General features: G+C 34.4%; 2 protein-coding genes and 1 non-coding gene across 3 annotated transcripts; 1 reads left to right on the top strand and 2 right to left on the bottom strand.

Annotated features, from left to right (window-relative positions):
* Positions 1–9504: 9504 nt before the first annotated feature.
* Positions 9505–9611, top strand: LOC121212929 (small nucleolar RNA R71). Its single transcript, XR_005908301.1, has one exon. It is a non-coding gene; the product is annotated as a small nucleolar RNA R71 (small nucleolar RNA).
* A 9162-nt stretch (positions 9612–18773) lies between these two features.
* On the bottom strand, positions 18774–19586 carry LOC107894518 (abrin-b-like). The gene has a single exon (XM_016819783.1). The coding sequence runs from the start codon at positions 19584–19586 to the stop codon at positions 18774–18776; it is 813 nt and encodes a 270-aa protein (XP_016675272.1).
* Positions 19587–19640: 54 nt separating this feature from the next.
* LOC107894517 (ricin-like) lies at positions 19641–20546 on the bottom strand. Its single transcript, XM_016819782.1, has one exon. The coding sequence runs from the start codon at positions 20544–20546 to the stop codon at positions 19641–19643; it is 906 nt and encodes a 301-aa protein (XP_016675271.1).
* Positions 20547–22530: the final 1984 nt, after the last annotated feature.

Below are 22530 nucleotides of genomic sequence, written 5' to 3'. Positions count from 1 at the left end.
TGAATGCTAAAGAGTCTGAGCTGAAGGTTGAGACAGTACCAGTCGTATGCGAATATGCGGATGTATTTCCAAAAGAATTGCCCGGGTTACCCCCTAATAAAAAAGTTGAATTTGGTATAAAGCTAATACCAGAGACAACGCCTATTTTGGTTACTTCGAATCAAAAGACTCCATCTGAGTTGAAGGAACTAAAGTCATAATTACAAGAGTTGACTGATAAAGGCTTTGTGAGACCAAGCTTTCACCGTGGGGTGCTCCGGTGCTATTTGTGAAAAAAGAAAGATGGGTCCATGAGGCAGTGCATAAACTATCCATAGTTAAATAAGATGACAATCAAGAATAAATATATATCCATTGTCATGGATTGGCGAATTGTTTGATCAATTGAAAGGAGCAGCATGGTTTTCTAAGATAGACTTGAGATCTGACTACTATCAACTGAGAGTTAAAGAGTCAAATGTGCCTAAGACTGCTTTTAGGACGAGGTATGGCCACTACGAGTTCCTCGTCATACCTTTCGGTTTAACAAATGCTCTTGTCATGTTTATGGATTTAATGAATAGGATATTTCGGTCGTACTTGGATAAGTTTGTCGTTGTATTTATCGATGACATCCTGATCTATTCTAGAGATGAGGTAGAGCATACCAAACACTTGAGAATCATTCTACAGATTCTAAGAGATAATCGGTTGTATGCCAAGTTCAGTAAAAGTGAGTTTTGGCTTCGGGAAGTTAGATTTTTGGGTTACATTGTCTCGAGTGATGGCATTAGGGTTGACCCCAGCAAGGTTTCTACTATTGTTGAATGGAAACCACCAAAGAATGTGACCAAGGTTAGAAGCTTTTTGGGTTTGGCTGGTTATTACAGATGATTTGTAAAGGACTTCTCCATGATTGCTACTCCCATGACGAAGTTATTGCAAAAATAAGTTCAGTTTGAATGGTCCGATAAGTGTCAGCAGAGTTTCGAGAAGTTAAAGAAGTTGTTAAATGAGGCTCCAGTATTAGTACAACCTGCATCAGGAAAAAAGTTCGTGGTTTATAGCGATGTTTCTCTAAATGGCTTGGGATGCTACTTATGCAGGAAGGCTAGGTTATAGCTTATGCCTCGAGACAATTGAAACCTCACGAGAATAATTATTCGACACATAACCTAGAGTTGGCCGCCATAGTGTTTGCCTTAAAGATCTGGCGACATTATTTGTTCGAAGAGATATGTCATGTACACACTAATCACAAAAGTCTTAAGTACTTGATGACTCAAAAGGATTTAAATCTGAGACAACAGAGGTGGTTAGAATTATTAAAATATTATGAGTTGATTATCGACTACATTTGGTAAAGGCGAATATGGTCGCTGATACATTGAGTAGAAAATCATTATGTGCACTGACAGCAATGAATGCCCAATTGGCCTTGTCAGAGGATGGTTCGATTCTAGCTGAGTTAAAAGCTAGACCGATGTTTCTTCAAGAAATTCATGAAGTTCAGATGAGTGACAGTGGATTGTTAGCCAAGAGAACTCAGTATGGATCGGGTGCTGAATCAGATTTTCAAATTGATTCCGATGGTTGCTTGAAGTTTCGGGATAGGATTTGTTCCTAAGGATACCGAGTTGATTTGGAAAATTTTAGTTAAGGCACATAGTGGTTGTTTGTCAGTACATCCTATAAGTAAAAAAAATGTACAATGATTTGAAGAAAATGTATTGGTGGCCGGGGATGAAAAGAGACATTTCTGAGTTTGTATCAAAATGCTTAGTGTGCCAACAAGTGAAAGCCGAACACCAAGTGCCTTCGGGTTTACTTCAGCCTATCATGGTCCCCGAGTGGAAGTGGGATCAGATTACTATGGATTTTGTGATGGGCTTGCTGGTAACTCTGAGGAAGAAATATGCCGTATGGGTTGTGGTTGATCAACTAACAAAGTCGACTTACTTTATCCCGGTGCGAACAGACTTCTCTCTTGATAAGCTAGCCAACTTGTACATTTCCAAGATTGTGAGGCTTCATAGAGTGCCCTTGTTGATTATTTCAGATAGGTACCCAAGGTTTACTTTGAAGATTTGGAAGAAGTTGCAAGAAGCTTTGGGGACAAAGTTGAATTTTAGCACAACTTTCCAGCTACAAATTGATGGTCAATCGAAGAGAGTAATTCAAACCCTTGAGGATATGTTGCATTGATGTGTCCTGGAGTTCCAAGGCAGTTGGGAGAAGTATCTACCGCTGGTCGAATTCACTTATAACAATAGCTATCAGTCGAGTTTGAAAATGACACCTTATGAAGCCTTGTATGGGCGTAAGTGCCAAATGCCCTTGTATTGGATCGAGCTTAGAGAGAATCGAATTCATAGGGTCGACTTAATAAAGGAGACTGAAGAAAAAGTTTAAATGATTCATGAATTTTTAAAGGCCGTTTCAGTTAGACAAAAATCCTACACAGATTTGGAACGAAAGGAAATCGAATTTCAGGTCAGCGTTAAAGTATTTTTGAGAGTGTCTCCTAGGGAAAATTTTCTTAGATTTGGTAAAAAGGGTAAATTGAGTCCGCGTTTTATTAGACCTTATGAGGTGATAAAGAAAATAAGACCAGTAACCTTACCATCAAAATTGGAAAAGATCCATGATGTGTTCCATGTGTCCATGTTACGCTGATACCGCTCTGACCCTTCACATGTGATCTTTCTGGCTGAAGTGGATATATATCGGATATGACCTATGGTGAAGAACCGATTAAGATTTTGGATCGAGAGGTCAAGAAATTGAGGAATAAAAGTGTAACAATCGTGAAGGTTTTGTGGCATAGGTATGGAGTCGAGGAAGCCATGTGGGAACCCGAAGAGACTATGAGAGACCAATACCCAAACTTATTCACCGGTAAAATTTTTGGGACGAAAATCCTTAAAAGGGGAGAATTATAACAACCCGATTTTGGGCCTAGTCAGAACAGTGGTTTCAAAACCACTCTTCTGAAGCCAGAGAAATTATTTTAATATTATTTTATGTGTGACGGCATGATTATAAAGGTGCATGAAAAATTTGGTGAATAAATTTTAGCGTTTGAGAGCTTAATTGCGAAAAAGGACTAAATCGCATAAAGGGTAAAAGTCCAATTTCACTTGATAGACGTTCCAAATAGCTAGAGAGCCAAAATTTAAGGTCTTTAAAGGGAAAATAGACCCTTAAAATGCAGCATGGCCGGCCATAGGGACAAAGAATTAGGCTAGTCAATGTTAGGTAAAAATTTGGTGACTTGTTTGACTAAAAAGAAATAAAAAAAAAGATGATATCACCCATTTCACCTCTTCTTCTTCCACAAAATTCTCAGCAAAAATAAGGGTTTTGAAGCCTTGAAATTCCAGCCAAGCTAGCCTCTTGCAAGTAAATCAATTTGAGGGTTATTCTTGATAATTTTTGTACTTTTGAGACCCCTAAAGCTTAATCTAGCTATTGAGGGGACTAATTTGTGAAATGATTGATAGTCTAGGGACTTACCATGAAAGGATTTGTATGTTTTCTGAGTTTTTATGGAAGAAAATGAGTCTAGGTTGTTGAGTGAACAACTTTTGTGAAAGGACTTCTCATGAAAACCCTAATAGGACTATTTTGTAAAGTTTGTAACATTGATAGTAATGTTATGAAATATTGAGAATTTGGGGGTGGTCCTTAGAGAAATAAATGGTCGATTAGGCTTGGCTAATAAGGAAATTCGATAAAAATCAATTTTCGGGCCTAGGGATAAAATTGTAATTTTTACAAAGTTTAAGGGCAAAACAATCATTTTATCAAAGTATGAGTCTTAAGTTGAATTGAATGATTTGTGTATTAAATAATCTAATTTTTGACATTTTAGATCAATAGAAATGTGATTCAGGTCTTGATCGAGGGAGGAACAAAATTTACGAAGATTAGGCTCGTTCCCATCATTTTGTGCCGAGGTAAGTACATATGTAAATAATGTGTCTTTGTAGCTTACTTTTAAATGTTTTATTTTTACCATGTATCATAATCTACTCGATACTATAAAAGTATAAATAATGCGATATAAGAGTAACCTATATTTTGAACAAGTGCGATAGCATCAGGTTAGATACGAGATTCCGTCGAACCTCGAAAATAGTATAGGATACAAATGGTAAGTCATGAGAAATTGAGTGCTCTGAACTCATGTGTTGAGTCTGAGTTCACGAGACAAGTGAAATATGTAATGTGGGTCCGTGTACTGACTTTGTGTGCAGACCTGTGAGTAGCTTAATGAGCGGGCATTACATGATAGAGCTATGAGGTCCGGGTACTGACTTGGTGAAAAGGTCCGTGAGTAGCACAAATATGCAAGTATTAAAAAGTATGAGGTAGCTTTGGCTACTTGTATAGTACTTAGGAGTAAACTATCCGTGTATTCATTGGTATTTCTGAGTGTTAAAAGGGGTAACTTGATGAATGGATTGGAGATACTTCCAATGAGGTTTGTCAATAAAGAGAACGAACTTGAGTTATTTTACGGGTAACTACAGGTATGTATACTAAACTCTCGAATGAAAACCTTGGTATGTGATGAGATATAGTAAGTATTCATAAAAGAAGGAAGAGCAAGATAGTGAGATTAAATGATATATCATTTAAGTATGATAAGCCATTATTTGACGAATGTGTTTCTAATTACACTTATTTGAATATATGTACTTACTAAGCTCCCATGCTTACCCTTATTTGAATATAAGTTCGAGGATCATCGCCTAAGTCAGAGAAGCCAGTCACACTATCCTTGAAGCACTTGGTATAACTAGTTTTATCATTTTGATTATGGCATGTATAGGAATCTTTGATTTTATTTTTGTGTCACATTGTTTTGGGGCCAAAGGTGTTGGCTTGTTTTAGCATTTGACTCATTTTGTATAAGGCCATGAAAATGGCTAATATTGTAAGTCATTATATGAATGCAAGATAGTCTTTTGCGAATGCGAAATTGTTGACATGGTATAAATTTGTGAAATGTATATAGGCCTTAGCTACGATTGTTGGTTGAGAACTCATATTAAATTAGACCTTAATATGTTGATTAGTATTAAATTTTGTTTCAGGGTGGCATAAGGCTTGGTAAATAGCTTTATATTGTCCACACGGGTAGACACACAGGCGTGTGTCTAGGCCGTGTGTGTCACACGGCCAGCCCCCTGGGCGTGTTCTCTGGCCATGTATCCCCTGCACATAAATTGTACAAGTCAATATGCATGGTAGTAAACACAAGGGTAGAGACATGACTGTGTGTCTCATCCGTGTGAAGGACACGGTCTTGCACACGAGCGTGTGCCTTGGCCGTGTGCCCCTAATTGGATGCTGACGTCAGAAACAAAATGTTAAGGTTTTTAGACACGGGCTAGGACACAGGCGTGTCATGGCCGTGTGAGGAATATGGGCCATATACACGGGCATGTGCTAGGCCGTGTGAAAACCCCTATAGGCTCGAATTTAGAATTTAATTCACACGGGTATGGGACATGGGCATGTCCCTAGGTGCTTAAACCGTGTGTGCCACACGGGCCATCAGCACTACCATGTTCAAGTTTCACACGAGTGTGTTGCCCATCCACATGGGCGTGTGCCCTGTTTTAAAGGTTATTTTTCTAGTGTTGATTAAAGGACCCGAATTGGTCCCGAGTGATTTCCAAGAGATGCTTTGGGCCTTATAGGCCCTTAATAAGAAGTTTTCGAAAAGTTTGAAAAAGTTTTGAATTTAATCAAGTATTGGTGACTCGTAAATGTTTGAATACATGTGTTTTAGTTTAGTAACACCTTATATTCCATCCCAGCGTAGGGTACGGGTGTGGGGTGCTACAGTAAGGAGCTGAATGACAATGTTGCAAAATGCTATACGTTTTACCATCAAGGACACACTTCCTAATTATCTTATCAGTACAATGCTTAAATAGGAAAGGTTCATCCCAATAATAATGCTTGGCATCATGAAGGAATTTCTGTCTTCTTTGGCTGATGAGATCAGGTGTCATCACACCATTTACTGAAAATTTCACTATAACGGCATACCAAGGTAATGCCATGGCAACAACTAGTTCCTCATCTAGAAAGTCTTCTTTAATAGTTTGCCGTTGCCATATTCATTTCTAGATTCTATGCTTGATAAGTGATCAGCCACTTGATTTTCAGGCCTATTTCGATCTTTAATTTCCAAGTCTAACTCATGCAACAAGAGTATCCACCTAATCAATATTGGCTTGGCATCTTTCTTGCTCACCAAATACTTAATAGTAGAGTGATTCATGTAAACTGTGACCTTGGTACCAATTAGATAAGAGTTGAATTTATCAAATGTGAACACCACAACCAATAACTCCTTTTCCTTGGTCGCATAGTTAAATTGCGCATCCGTCAGGGTTCTGCTTGCATAATATATTGCACATAGTACTTTATCTTTCCTTTTCCCCAACATTGCTCCCACAATATAATCGTTGGTGTCACACATGACTTTAAAAGACAGTGTCCATTCCGGAGCTATTACAATTGATGTTGTTACCAACTGTTTCTTAAATTCCTCAAAAGCTACCAAGCAATGTTTATCAAAATTGAAAGGTATATTTTTCTCCAACAAGGTGCATAAGGGTTTAAACATTTTTGAAAAATCCTTAATGAATCTTCTATAAAATTCTGCATTACCTAAAAAACTTCTAATACCCTTGACATTGGTAGGAGGTGGCAATCTTTCTATTAATTCATTTTTTTCTCTGTCTACTTCAATCCATTGCTGCAATTTCCTATGCCCTAGAACAATTCCTTCTCGAACCATGAAGTGACATTTTTCTTAGTTTAAAACAAGTTCTTCACAATAGCACAGAACCTATTCCAGATTTTTTAAGCAATCCTCAAAATCATTATCAAACACAGAGAAATCATCCATGAAGACTTCAAGGAAGTTTTCCATGTCTGAGAATACGACCATCATAAATGTTAATAGGTTACGGGGCATTACATAACCCAAATGACATTCGTCTAAATGCAAAAGTTTCATATGGACACGTGAAGGTGGTCTTTTCTTGGTCATTAGGAGCAATGGCAATTTGATTATACCTTGAATAACCATCCAAAAAATAGTAGAAAGCTTTTCCAGCTAATCTATCTAGCATTTGATCAATAAATGGTAAGGGAAATTGGTCCTTCCTAGTTGTATTGTTAATATTGCGATAGTCCATGCATACTCTCTATCCTGTGACAGTGCGAGTCGAAATGAGCTCATTGTTACCATTACTCACTACTATGACACCTCCTTTCTTAGGTACACATTGTACAGGGCTTACCCATAAGCTGTCTAAAATCAGGTAAATAATACCAATATCAAGCCACTTGATAATTTCTTTATTGACAACTTCTTTCATTACCGGATTCAGTCTTTTCTGTTGTTCAATAGAATTGCTATGACAATCTTCCAATAAAATTTTATGCATACAAAGAGCAAGGTTAATTCCCTTTATATCAGCAAGGGTCCATCTTAATGCCTTCTTAAATCTTCGAAGGACTTCTAACAACTTGACCTCTTGCTCAAGTGTTAACTTCGTAGAAATTACTGCCGCCACAGTGTTGTCTCCCAAATATGCATATTTTAAATGTTGCGGCAAATGTTTCAAATATGCATATTTTAAATATTACAGTAAAGGTTTCAAATATGCATATTTTAAATCCAAAGATTCAAACTTCTTCTCTAGTCTATCCACAGACTGCTTGTCTTCCATAAGTTCACCAATGTCCTAAAAGTTACCGTATCACTCTGTTCAAATGAGTCTTCGTCACTATAAGAATTGTTGTGGAAAAATTTGAAAACTCTTCCTCTACTGTTATTTCTATCAACCCAATGGCATAGCATTCTTCATTCTCATCAGCACATTTCAAGGCATCAAATGCATTGAAAATAATCTACTGATCATTTACCCTCATGGTCAATTTGTCTTTCTGTACATCAATTAAAATCCTGCCAGTAGCAAGAAAATGTCTTTCAAGAATAATTGGCACATACTGGTTAGCTTCACATTCTAAAATAAGAAAATATGCAAGAAAAATAAATTTATCTACTCTTACCAGCACGTTTTCAATTTTACCTTCCAAATGTGTGTAGGATCAATTAGCCATTCTTCACTAATTCCTAGCTTCCTAGAAATAGAAATAGGCATTAGATTTATTCTCACTCTTAAATCACATAATGATTAACCAACATAATGATTTCCAATTGAACATAGGATATTGAAATACATAGGTCCTTCAACTTTGAAGGTAATTTATTCATCAAAATTGTTGTGCACCCTTCAGTGAGAGCAACAGTCTCAAATTCTCCCAATCTGCACTTATTTGATAGTATATCTTTCATAAACTTCACATAATTGTGTATCTGCTCCAAAACTTCTAATAGCAATATGTTGATATGGAGTTGCTTCAAAACATCCAAAAATCTTTTGAACTGAACATCCCATTTAGATTTATAGAATTGCTGAAGAAAAGGTAGAGGTGGTCGTCTTTCAAGTTACTGATATTGTTTTGCTATGGCATTTTTGTTGGCAACATGATCTAATTCCACTGCAACATTCTTTTGTTTCCCCTTTCAGGTGTAGTATGATTTTTAATTGATTTTGAATTCTTTCCATGGTTGAGTCTGGAGTTGTCCTCTTCTACAGTGGTGTCTTGAACAATATCATCCAACTGTGTCCCACTTCTGAGAGTGATGGCCTTGCACTATTCCTTCCATTGTTTCTGAGAGTGATGGCCTTGCACTATTCCTTCCATTGTTTTCTCTTATTCTTGGTATCACTTGGCAACGCTCCTTGTGGTCTCGAATTTAAAGCATTCACTATCTGACCTACTTGATTCTCAAGAGCTCTAAGGGATGCAGCCTAGCTTTGAATTACAACATCATTCTTGGCCATATATTCGTTCAACAAGGATTTAATGTTGAACATTTTGCCTCGGCATAGGATTATTATAACCAAGCAGTGCACTATTAGCATTCTGTCTCGCAACATTGTTTAAATTTCCCACACCTTGGTTATTCCAACTAAAGTTTAGATGTTGCTTCCACCCTGGATTGTAGGTGTTGGAATAGGGGTTATTATTTTAGCTAAAACTACTCATGTAGTATACAAATGTTGGGTTTCATGGGCATTCATCAAACACATAGTCTTCACCGCAATATACACACGATAGTTCAACTGGTTTCATATCTTGGACTGTAGTGGGCCTCTTCATTGTTTTGATCATATTAGCTAAAGAAGATACTTGGGATGTCAATGAAGTGATTGCATCAAGCTCCATAGTACCAGCGACTTTCTTACCCGTCCCAACTCTCGTGGTAGGATATTGATGATTATTGTTGGCAATTTTTCCAAAATCTCATATGCTTCATTATAAGATTTATCCAACAAGGTACCATTGGAAGAAGCATCAACAACCATCCTTGTATGCGCATTCAACCCATTATAAAATATCTTCATATGCGTCCAATGCTAAAATCCATGCATCGGACATTTTTGAAGTAATTCTTTAAATTGTTCCCAAGCTTCATATAGCGTTTCATCCTCCGATTGCCAAAAAAATATGATGTCATTTGTAACAGCCCGATTTTAGCTAAATTGAAACAGTGATTTTGAAACCATACATTGAAGGTCAAAAAATTATTTTAATATTATTTTTTGTGTTTATAGCATGTGAATATGTATGTGTGAAAATTTCATGAAATAATTTTAGCATTTGAGTGCTTAATTTGACGAAAGGACTAAATCGCGTAAAATGAAAAAGTAGCATGCTATTTAGAAGTGTTTAATTGCTATGATTTATTACATGTGAGGTCCTTATGATATGATTAGACCATAATTAGTGGATTATGACATAAATAGTCATCCATTATGAGTTTGATTAATGTTTTAATTAAGGGTATTTTAGTAATTTTGAAAATAAAGGTTAATTAAATAAACTAAAGCCAAATTTAGTCCATCTTTGTCTTAACCGAAATTGAGAAATAAAAAGAAGCCATTATAGGGCTTTCATATTCAGCTAGCATATTCCTTGATTAAGGTATGTTCTTTGTTCAGTTTTTGATAATTTTTACGTTTTTGAGATCGTTGCTTCGTGTTTTAGCTAGCCTGTACCCTAATTTATGAATTGGTTGATGAAATTGTGAGTTTCCATTGATGATAGCTTGATGTTTTTGAATGTTGATGATGGAAAATGAATATTTGTTAATAGTTATACAAGTTTTATAAAGTGATTTTTGACAAAAATGTCAAAAAGGGGTTAATTTGTAAAATGTGAAAATTATGTGGTTGAAATTTGAAATAAATATGAAATATGGATTGCTAGGGACCTATAGTAAATTCAGCCAAGCATGGGCTTTTTCAAATTTGGTGTAATTTGTGTTTTTGTGAAATGAAGACTAAATTGAATAAATGTGGAACTTTAGGGGCTAAGGTGTAAAAAAGCTCAAATAGGTATTTTGGATGAAATTGAATGATTTGATGAATAAATGAGTTAACTTTGAATATATATATATAGATCAAGAACGAAAGAAACCGGATTTAGATCGGGGGAAATCGAAAGTTGTCTAGTAGTCGATCCGATCTGATCATTTTATGTATGAGGTAAGTTCATGTGCAAATAAATTTATTTAAATTGAATTATATATGTTTCATTGTCATTGAATTGCTATAACTTTTGAATGAGCAAATACGAGCAAGAATCGATGAAGTTACGATATCTGAAAGTCCCGTACAAACGTATAGGATACGGATGTCATGACATTAGGATTACCTAGATGTGATTACATGTAAGACCATGTCTGGGACATTGGCATTGTGTTGTGATTACGTGTAAGACCATGTCTGGGACATTGGCATTGTATTGTGATTACATGTAAGACCATGTCTGAGACATTGGCATCGCTATATGATTTTGTATAAGACCTTGTCTGGGACAGTGGCATCGATATTTGATAACATGTAAGACCATATATAGGATATGGCATTGTACGAGCTTTATGTGATTTTCGGGTATCATTAGCGATTCTGAATGGTTCAACAGGCAAAGTCAAGTCGTGAAAGAATGTGTGAATGAGTTAAGTGATTTAGATACGTACAAGATCCATACAAGTATTAAAAAGGGAAGTATTTGATGAATTAATTATGATATTGAATATGTGAACAATAAGAAAGGTTTGTAAACTTGTATGTGTTTAGCTATGCTTAGCATATTTGATTTGATTTGCAAATATTCATATGATGACTTTATTTGTATATGGCTTACTAAGCTTTTAAAGCTTACTTTGTGTGTCATTTCCCTGTTTTATAATTATCAAAGCTAGCTCGAACTCGGGGTTCGTTGGGAAACGTCATCACACTATCGAGAATCTTGTTGGTACTTTTGAAGCTCTCTCTATATATATGGTAAATGGCATGAATAGGCTAGTGTCATCTTGGCATGTTTTGAACTTTGAATTTAGCCATGTAAGTTGGATTGTAAATGATGTTGTTGATGAAGTTGAATTTGGTCTATGTTATGAGTTAATATATGATATGTTATGTATTTATGATGCTTTATGTTTTGGTAGGCTTGATATGGTCATTTTGATGGGTTGATGCATAAGTATTTAGTAAATTGTTAATGATGTGTTATGGTTTGACAAATGTAAGCTTTGGTATAACTTAAGATGATGTTTGGATGTCATTTTGGTTTAGTAAATGCTTGATGATTTGGGTTATGTCTAAATGTGAATATTAGTATAGTAACCTATGGATTTGGTATGTTTTGGCTATTGATTTGAGTAGTTAAGAGTATGATTTATAAATGGCGTGAAATGTGTATGCAATGGCATGTTTTGGTTGCCTAATAATATATTGAATTGGTACAAATGTTGTGGTTTAGGTATGCTTGAGAAAGGGTGAGAAATGTGGCTTTAGCCAAGCCTATTTTCACTCCACATGGCCAAGCACACGGGCGTGTGTCTTGACCATGTGTGACACATGGCCTTGGTACACGGCCGTGTATCCTCTAAGGTAGCCCTTCAAATTATGTCAGTATACCCTACAGGTTTGGCACGGCCTAGACATACGGGCGTGTCTACTAGCCGTGTGAGACACATGGGATGGCACATGGGCCTATGGCCGGCCATGTGATCCAAGTCAGTATACCCTTCAGATTTCCTACGGCCATGGCATACAGGCTTGTCTCCGGCCATGTGGTAAAGTTAGTATGTATGCCCTGTTTTCACACGGCCTATGAGACAGGCGTGCCTGGTGGCCGTGTGAGGTACACAACCTGTTCACACGGGCGTGTGACCCTTGAATGCTTGAAAGTTTTCTAAGTTCCCCTAAGTTTTTAAATGTTATCGGTTTAGTCCCGAACCTCTTTTAAGCATGATTTAAGGTCTCGTAGGGCCTTATAAGGGACAATGTGAATGTGTACAATGGATTTTGATTATGAATGCATAAATGTAAGTATTATGTCTGTGAATGATGTGTATTGTTCAGTAATGTGTCGTAACCCTATTCCGGTGACGGATACAGATTAGGGGTGTTACATCATTTCTAAGCTTGGAATTCATATTTGGTGGATTATACCATATCAAAAATATTTGGCAAAGATCAGTCCATGATGCCACTATTCCCAATGGCAAAGCATTCAACCACGCTCTTACACGATCTCTCAAAGAACATGAAAATAATTTAAGCCGCAAAGCATCTTCAAGAACACCTTGTTGTCTAAACGAGTCACAGAAATGCAATCTTGGATCTTTAGTGGGTAATCCACCAAACTGACCTACTGTTTACAACATTTAAAACATTACCGGTTTCAGCTCAAATTGTTGAGCTTTTATGTGTGGTCTGACTATTCCTAGATTGAAATCATCCAAATTTGGAACTTGTTCCCGAATTGGATTGTCTTGATCATCTATCACACAATGAATAGAAGGATCAACATCCTAACCAATTGGATCATCATAGAGACTATAATCATTCAGACCAGGATTATTCCCTTCCCTAGCCATATTTCGTAGCTCTTTTCACCTTCTCTGCAAACTTCTCTTTATCTTTAGGTCGAAAGGATACTCTTCATTAGCAGGAATGCCTCTTCTCATACACTGATAGTAAAACTTATAGAAATTAAATACAGCTAAGTTAGCTAAAACTAAGAAAACAAAGAAAATAACAAAACTAAATTTCACCAATTGCTAATCCAAAGCAACGACGCCAAAAACTTGTCGCTTGTGAATATGATGTGCCAATTTTGCAAGTATACACGTCGAACAACTACTAAGTGATGAGTGAGATCGTCTTCACGGGGATTAGATCGATATAATTTGGTCGAGTTATTAAAGTAAGGTATGATTAATGTTATGAAAAAAATATTGATAAGAATAAAGTGGTAATTTGAAGGAATAATGATGTGTGCAATATGTGTAACTAATAAATAATGAAAAATGATATGACAAGACAAAAGTAAGAATGCAATGGAAAATTCGAGAATAATTACATGACTAATATTTGAACGCGCAAGTTAACAACTAAAAATGTTCTGGCGAAGATACTATGACAAAGGATAGAGGGTCTATGATGTTGATTTGAAAGGTCGGGATTACTAAGATCTATCTTTACTGGCAGTAATGCCTTGGTCAAACCATACTCAATTTATTGCTGATAAGAATTCTAAAATGGTCAGCTTCTTTCGATAAATTTACCTCAAGTTACCCTACCTTAAGCGATATATGTCTATAGGCCTTTAGCACGATACACCACACTGTTTTGTTTTCTATCTGTATGAACGCTTCTCTATGTCTAAAGGCTGCTACAATTATTCAGTCGAACACTTGCTCATATCATCCAATTTCAATCTCATTAACCTAACCTTTCTAGAATTAGATTAATTTAATGAACATGTTGTACATCCATCTATGTTTAGAGTTTGCAAATATGCAATTTTGTAAAAAAAACGATTAAATGAAAAAATATATTAAAGCAGATCAACACTTCAGTCATTAAAAAAAAGAGTTTCATTAAGTAATTCCAACCCTATGAGATTTAGCTCATGGGTAGGCAATTCAAATTCAAATTCAAAGTATCATTCAACATCATTTTCATTAAATCAATTCACAAAGAGTAATCAAGAAATAACAGAAAAACTTCTGGAAGATAGCTTTCGCTTATCCAACCCACACTCCAGCAATGCAATGTCCTATTGTGGCTGAGAGGGACTAACTTCGTCTTCTTCTTCCCGTCCCTACTCAACCGCTACCCTTTATTTTTTTGCCTAAGGATCTCTTTTTTTTTCTCTTTTTGTTTTTCTGTCCCCTTTAGGGTTTCCTCCTTTGGCTTTTATGATCGTTTAACCTAGGTAAATCTAACAACCCATGATTTTCTTCTCTTTTTTTAGGTAGGTATATCTAGAACAAGTTCGACTAAACCTAAGACCGGTACGCTTTGAGTGCTGACTGGACATCTTCCCAAAATTGTCGCGGCATTCATGTTGACAAACTATCCAACCCTTTGCCCCAGCAAACCTTTACTCCTTTGCTTCTTGTTCCTCATCATGCACCTGCCTATCCACCACCACACACAACAGTTCTACAAGCAATTAAAAATAACTAACATTTAAGTACAATCCAAGCTTCTAATGTAATGCTAAAACAAGAAAAATAGTAATGAAATGTCCTAAAATATAACCAATGTACCTAAGTACAGACAATGAACTAAATCTAAAGGCATGAAATATAACTCTTTTCAAGAATTATCAAGTAGATGCTAACGTTATTTCACAAGTGTCATCGTTGCTTTCTAAGATGGTAGATCTCATAGTTATAGGCAACAAAGAAGGAGACTCAGATGATGATGTTGATGTTGCAAAAATCTGCAAAATTACCTCTTTTCTCGCATTTTTTATATTATTCCAACCGTAAAAATCACATAATTTATGCTTTCCAAATTGACAAATTCACGATCACTTTCTTTTAAACGAATTGGTCTTGTACAGATTCCATTTGTTGCAGATTGGACGGCTTCAGAGATCTTTCCCTAGACACCTTCATACTGAGTCATTAATAGATCTGGATTATACACTACATAAGTTCCATGTGCTGGAGGTTTCTCAATCACATAGCTTCTGACACCATTTGGATACAAACTAGAAGGGCTCTTGCGATGCTGCCGCTATCAAGTTGGGTTATAATATTCACATAATTTATATGTTGAGGTAGTTGGTCGATTCCCAAAGGAATACCTCTTCTGTCATTCACTCGTGAATAAATTTCAAGTGACCCATACATGCCACTGTATGGAAGGACTCTTCTTACAGTGCTGTCTGGGAACAAACATTACGTACATCCTCCTCAACACCTTTAAAAAAGTAGGAAGTATCACTATCACCTAGATGATAACCCAAGATATACACATCGCTGACATTCAAAGCTAATTTGATGGATTGGTACTCATTCGAGAGTTCCGCCAGAACATATTGTCGGTGATCATCAGGCTCCAGCAACGGAGATGGCAATACTGGTATAACTCCGCTTTTATCTGCACGCTCTGTCAATGCATCATACAATTCATTCATAAATCTCTGATACGATCCTCTATTGGCACCTTCGGTGGCGAATTTCACCTCCCTAAAAATACCTATAGGCTTGTTTTCATTTTGGATGGTAGTGATGCGGGGCCGTTTCTCAACCATGGACAACCAACTGGTACATATTACTGCCAGTAGTACAATCCACAGCTTCATATTTTGTAGATAAAACGAAAGTAGTTTCATTGTATATAGTAAAGGGAAAACTTTTATGGAAGTATATTTGGTAAAAAATTTTAGAACGGAGAGAGAGAGAGTTCTACAATGCTTGGCTTTCTACATGCTTCTAACGGTAGGTTGAGCCAGCCCTTTATAACAATTTTGTAAGTGGAATAAATCATTTTCATTACATAAGCCACGAATGGTATGAAAGAAAAGAAAACATTATATTTTTCATAACACTGTTTAGGGTGGACGTCAATATAATTTTTTTGCTTGTTACCATAATATTGGGTTTAGATAGTTATATAAGGTGTGACTTTTCAAGTGTCTAACAACTTCTTGTGTTCATGTATACAATATTGTCAATCAAAACTAATGGAAATTGGAACGTTGACATTGTAACAAGATGTTGGCCATTATTTTTTTCAATATAAAACTCAAATTATAGACAATAGATAACATGGTATATTGATTATTGTATAAAACAACATATCATTTTTTTTAAGTAGGTCAATCTAATAATGTAAGATAATGTAATAGAGATGATGCATTATAAGATGATGACGGTTGAATAAAATGGTATGATTTAGTATTGACCCTTAAAATCGTATGATTTAAAGTTTTAATTTAAGCTAAAAAAAAAGTTGAACTAATTTCTACCCTACGAATTAGTTCCAATTTGAATGAGTTGTTTTATATATAGAAAAATTTGTATCAATATCATAATTTAGAATATATATATACATGATAAGTGTAATACACATAGCATTAAATAAATTCATTTTTACCTATTAAAATTGTTATGAGAAAGAATCAGTAAAAATATTATACCAATCAATGTATATTACATTTTTTTAAAGTATAACTATTGCATTTTTAATTATAGCTTTTATAGAATTTTTTAATATTATATTTTTCATGAAAAGTTTTACCTTTGATGAAAATTATTCAATACCAATCAAAATATAATATTCAAACTCTTCACAAAATTTAACTTGATTAATTTTATTTGCGCTATTCATTAATTTTGTCTTTGATCTCATATGGGATATATTTGTTATCTTTATTTTAATATATATAATTCAATTAAAACTCAAATTATCAATTTAATAGTACTATTCACGTTTGGATTTTTTTTTTCAAATATTCTTTGTATAATTATTTAAGGATATTAAATATCTATACTATATATAAAGTGTCTAGAATTGATATCACAAAGTAACTTGGTTTAAATTCAGTTGTGTATTGATTAAAATGCCCTTACTTTAAGGGGTAATTAATATTATTATAGGATTTTTTCATATTTTTATACTTTTATATAATTTTCAAATAAAAAACTAAAAAATATTATTTGGCAATTGAACACAAGACCAACAATTTCATATAAAAAACACTTAAACAAACAACACCACCAAGATTCATCACTAAATACGTTAAGTGTCTACTTTGGTACAAATTGTTGTTACTTTAAGTTTCTTGTCTGCTTAAAATGAAAAATGCAAATTGAAGTACTAGATTGTAATGGTCACTACGGCTTGACATTGCAAAAATTGTGTAAATAGAAACATAAAATACACCAAGGCTTATTTACACAATTCAATTTCCTTATATCTGCGAAGCCTAGCTCAGTGAATAATTTCACTATCTTTGTTCACAAATACGATAAATGATCCACACTTTATTACTCTCCAAGTATAGAGATCTCACATTTGTATCTAAAAAATAGAAAACTAGCCTCCAAATCCCCCTCCCCGAGAACTTGGGCAGTAAGTACTCAACAATGTTTACAATTTAGTTTCCACTCTCTCACTAAAGAGTTCCTTAACGAAGAAAAAGGAATGCACTCAATAAGCTCTTTTGCAAAATTTAGACAAGCCTTAAAGCATATATCAATTTCCACTTGCTAACCTAAAATCTAAGGGAATACAAAGTAATTCCTTAAAAATAGGTATTACAATTACAACTATAAAAATACAATCAATCGAAAATATGATTTCTAATATAGCAATACAATCTCAATGAATCCTCCATATTTCAAGGGTTGATGTGACTCACTCGAAACTTATTCAATCTTCAAAAGTCAATTATTAATTTTCATAAATGAACCAAAATATCTTGAATAGCACAACACTTTAATAAAAGTAATAATTTTCTCCATTAAATTACCAAACTAAATAAAATAAATATTTATACCACTTGAATAATACTCTGCACTTGACACCGTCGAATACAACTTAATATCAGTCAATCCATCTTACTTTAATAATGTAAAATGTGTATCTCACAAAAAGTTTTGACTCAGACCAAGTCAAATATTAATAATTATTGTTGTATAACATTTTAAACATAAAAAAAATTAATTATATATATATTTTGCGAGTCTTCACCTATCAGCTCACCTAATGATCTACCTCCAAATTAACGGGTTGGGTCACACAGCCACAGGTCACTTGTATTTTTTTTCAGTCAATGTAGTATTTTATTAAAAAAAAAAGAAAACTAGTGGTAGAGAGTGATGAAGACTTGCTCAAATTTATGATTTCTTTCTTTCTTTTTTTCAAATAATGAATTATTTATGTAAAAATAAAAGATATTTTTTAAATGGTCATCCACATCCGATTGTTTATAAAATATATATATTTCTTTAATTTAGTTAATCAGAAGCAATTAGATTTTTTTTTAAAATATTACAACTATATCAATTATTTCAATTAGCTAGTATCGAAAATTAACTTAATCCTAAATAATTAATTAAAATAAATTTAGAGATAATTTACACATAATTTATATAGTGAAACTTGAAACACTATAAAAGTTAGAGGTTTTAGGGACTATTAAAAATATTCCTAAGCCTTCACTTGACAAAGTAAACATGAAAAATCGAAAGGATAGAAAATTGAAAATATGCATAATAACAATTAAAATGCGAGTAAAAATGGTAGGAGCAATTTATTCATTTAACACATTAAAGATGTTAGATTCTCGTACTGTGTGCTTCACTTTTATGATTACACTTGAAACCAAATTTGGGTATTTCGTCTGTTGTAATTATTGACTGTAATCTCAGGAAGGATGGCAGTGGCATCTTTCACATCCATAACTTTTCTGGTCATTACGTGCAAAATTGTGCCATCACTCTGAAATCGCCACCTTTCCTCAGCCCCTCCATCGCATGTTCCCACGCGGACTACGTCCTCTCCTGCATTTGCATATTTGAGACACCCATCTTGGTTCTTTGGGGGCCTGATGGTACCATCTGGATATATTGCCCACTGTTGTTCAATATTGTAACTTACACAAAACTCCAGCCACACCGAACTTTGAAATGCTAGCAAGCAAAGACCTTGGTAACCAACAATGGTGGTCACTGGTGGCTTCGTGATATTGCTGGCATACCAAGTTTGTTTAGAAGCATAAATATTTTTATCAACAACCAGATTAATCACACCCCAACTATCTTCGCTTGCTGTCAAAACAAGCTCAGATTTGGGATTTCTTATGGCTCCATCGCTTTGAATTTCCCATTTGGTGGCATCAGGGATAGCCGTCTCACAATCATGGATCATCACATAGCTTCCGGAGTTGTATCCAGTAGTGGTTAAGCATTTTCCGCCGGATCGGATTGTGTTATCATACATTCTTAACTCCCACAGTTGACTGGCCTTATTCTGTCCACATTTCGATAAGATTATTTTGTTTCCATTACGATAGCTTTCCTGGTATACATCAACACACAGACCATTTCGTCCAGTAATATACGAGGTAGGTGCTAACGCTATTTCACAAGTGTCATCGTTGCTTTCCAAGCTGGTAGATCTCATAGGTATAGGCAACAAAGAAGGAGACTCAGATGCTGATGTTGAAGTTGGAAAAATCTACACATTTCCTCTTTCATTGCAGTCTTTTGATATTATTCCAACTATGAAAATCACTTCTTTTACGCTTTTCAAATCGAAAAATTCACGATCACTTTTTTTTAAAGAAACTGGTCTTGTAAAGATTCCATTTGTTGTAGATTGGACGGCTTCGGAGATCTTTCCCCAGGCACCTTCATACTGAGTCATTAGTAGATCTGGATAATACACTCCATAATTTCCATCTGCATCAGGATCTGCAACTTCAAGTATTTTATGCTGGAGGTTTCTCAATCGCACAGCTTCTGAAACAATTTGGATACAAACTAGAAGGGCTTTTGCGAGGGTGCTGCTATCAGGTTGGGTTATAATATTCATATAATTTATATGTTGATGTAGTTCGCCGATTCCCAAAGGAATATCTCTTCTGTCATTCACTCCTGCAAAATTTTCAAGTGACCCATACATGCCAGTATATGGAAGATCTCTTCTTACAGTGCTGTCTGGGAACAAAGCATTACGTACATCCTCCGCAACTCCATCAAAAAAGTAGGAAGTATCACTATCACCTGGATGATAACCCAAGATATACTCATCGCTGACATTCAAAGCTAATTTGACGGAATATTGGTACTCATTCGATAGTTCCACCAGAACATATTGTCGGTGATCATCAGGCTCCGGCAACGGAGATGGCAATACTGGTATAACTCCGCCGTTATCTGCACGCTCTGTCAAGGCATCATACAGTTCATTCATAAATATCTGATAGGATCTTCTATTGGCACCTTGGGTGGTGAATCTCACCTCCCTAAAAATACCAATAGGCTTGTTTTCATTTTGTATGGTAGTGAAGCGGGGCCGTTTCTCAACTATGGATAACCAACTGGTACATATTACTGCCAGTAGTACAATCCACAACTTCATATTTTGTAGATAAAACGAAAGTAGTTTCATTTCATATGGTAAAGGGAAAACTTTTATGGAAGTATATTTGGTGAAAAGATATTAGAACAGAGAGAGAGAGTTGTGCAATGCTTGGCTGTCTACATGCTTCTAATGGTAGGTTGAGCTAGCCTTTTATAACAATTTCATTTACATAAGCCACGAATGGTATGGAAGAGTAGAAAAACGTTATACTTTTCATAACACTGTTTAGGGTGGACGTTGATATAAATTTTCTGCATGTTACCCTAATATTGGGTTTAGATAATTGTATAAGGTGTGACTTTTCAAGTGTCTAACAACTTCATCCATTATTGTCAATGAAAACTAATGAAATTGGAACGTTCACATTGTAACAAGATGTTGGCCATTATGTTTTTTAATATAAAACTCATACACAACAGATAACATGGTATCTTGACAATATATCATGTATTTTTTTAAGTAGGTCAATCTGATAATGTAGGATGATGTAATAGAGATAATGCATTGTAGGATGATGATTGAATAAAATGGTATATTTTGTATTGAGTAAGATGTCCAAGTTTTAATTTAAGCCCAAAAAATAATAAAAATAGAAACTTATGTCTACCCTAAGAATTAGTTCCAATTTGAATGAGTTGTTTTATACAAATTTCTATTTGTATCAATATCATAATTTAGAATATATATATATATGATAAGTGTAATACACATAGCATTAAATAAATTCATTTTTACTTATTAAAATTGTTATGAGAAAGAATCAGTAAAAATATTATACCAATCAATATATATTACATTTATTTAAAGTATAACTATTGCATTTTTAATTATAGCTTTTATAGAATTTTTTTAATATTATATTTTTCATGAAAAGTTTTACTTTGATGAAAATTATTCAATACCAATCAAAATAAAATATTCAAACTCTTCACAAAATTTCACTTGTTTAATTTTATTTGCGCTATTCATTAATTTTGTCTTTGATCTCCTATGGGATATATTTGTTATCTTTATTTTAACATATATAATTCAATTAAAACTCAAATTATCAATTTAATAGTACTATCCACATTTGGATTTTTTTTCACATATTCTTTATATAATTATTTAAAGATATTAAAATCTATACTATATATAAAGTATGTGGAATTGATATCATGAGTTAATTTGATATCAATTCAGTTGTGTATTGACTAAAATACCCTTACTTTAAGGGGTAACACTACACCAAAACAGGTTTTTAGCGGCGTTTTTAGCGGCGTTTTAATGAAAAATGCCGCTAAAGATCGAGCATTAGCGGCGTTTTTTGCAAAACGCTGCTGAAGATCAAGCATTAGCGGCGCTTTTTAGAAAAAGCCGCTATAGGTCACCTTTAGCGACACTTTTTAAAAAAACGCCGCAAAAAATTATGCTAACTGTTGCAGCTTTAGCGGCACTTTTCAAAAAACGCCGCAAAAAGTTTTATAAAACGCCGTCATTTTATATATCGAGTATTAGCAGCACTTTTTGAAAAACACTGTAAAAAACATTTCATCTATCTATTTAATTTAACTGGCTTATTTATATTAAAATGCAATTTATTTTTAATTGAATATTTAAATTCTTCAGAAAAAAATAATGACATGTAGAAAAAATTTGAAAGTAAAAATATTTGTTAAAAATGAAAAAAAATTAAAATACTATTATTTAAAATGATTTTAAAGATTTTTGGTATATGACTGATTGTTTTTTAATTTATATGTTAAATATTTTCTTATATAATTGTAAAAGAGATAGTATTAATTTTAAAATATTGAATTAATTATCATTATAGTTTAGGGTTTACAATTTAGGGTCTATGATTAAGGGTTTAAGGTTTATGAGTTACTATTTTAAAGTTTATGGATTATGGGTTTAGGGATTATGTTTTATGGTTTATAGTTTAAGGGTCAGGGTTTAAGCTTTAGGGGTTTATGATTTAAGGGTTAGGGGTTAAGAGTTA

The sequence above is a fragment of the Gossypium hirsutum genome, chromosome A13, assembly GCF_007990345.1.
Source record: "Gossypium hirsutum isolate 1008001.06 chromosome A13, Gossypium_hirsutum_v2.1, whole genome shotgun sequence".
NCBI lineage: Eukaryota > Viridiplantae > Streptophyta > Magnoliopsida > Malvales > Malvaceae > Gossypium > Gossypium hirsutum.
Note: the sequence above shows the minus strand (reverse complement) of the source record. Positions and strands in the feature narration are given on the sequence as shown.

Bases quoted from the DNA above. Each gene is read 5' to 3' on its own strand.
- LOC107894518 (XM_016819783.1), bottom strand. From the start codon at position 19,586: ATGAGATCTACCAGCTTGGAAAGCAACGATGACACTTGTGAAATAGCG.
- LOC107894517 (XM_016819782.1), bottom strand. From the start codon at position 20,546: ATGAAGTTGTGGATTGTACTACTGGCAGTAATATGTACCAGTTGGTTA.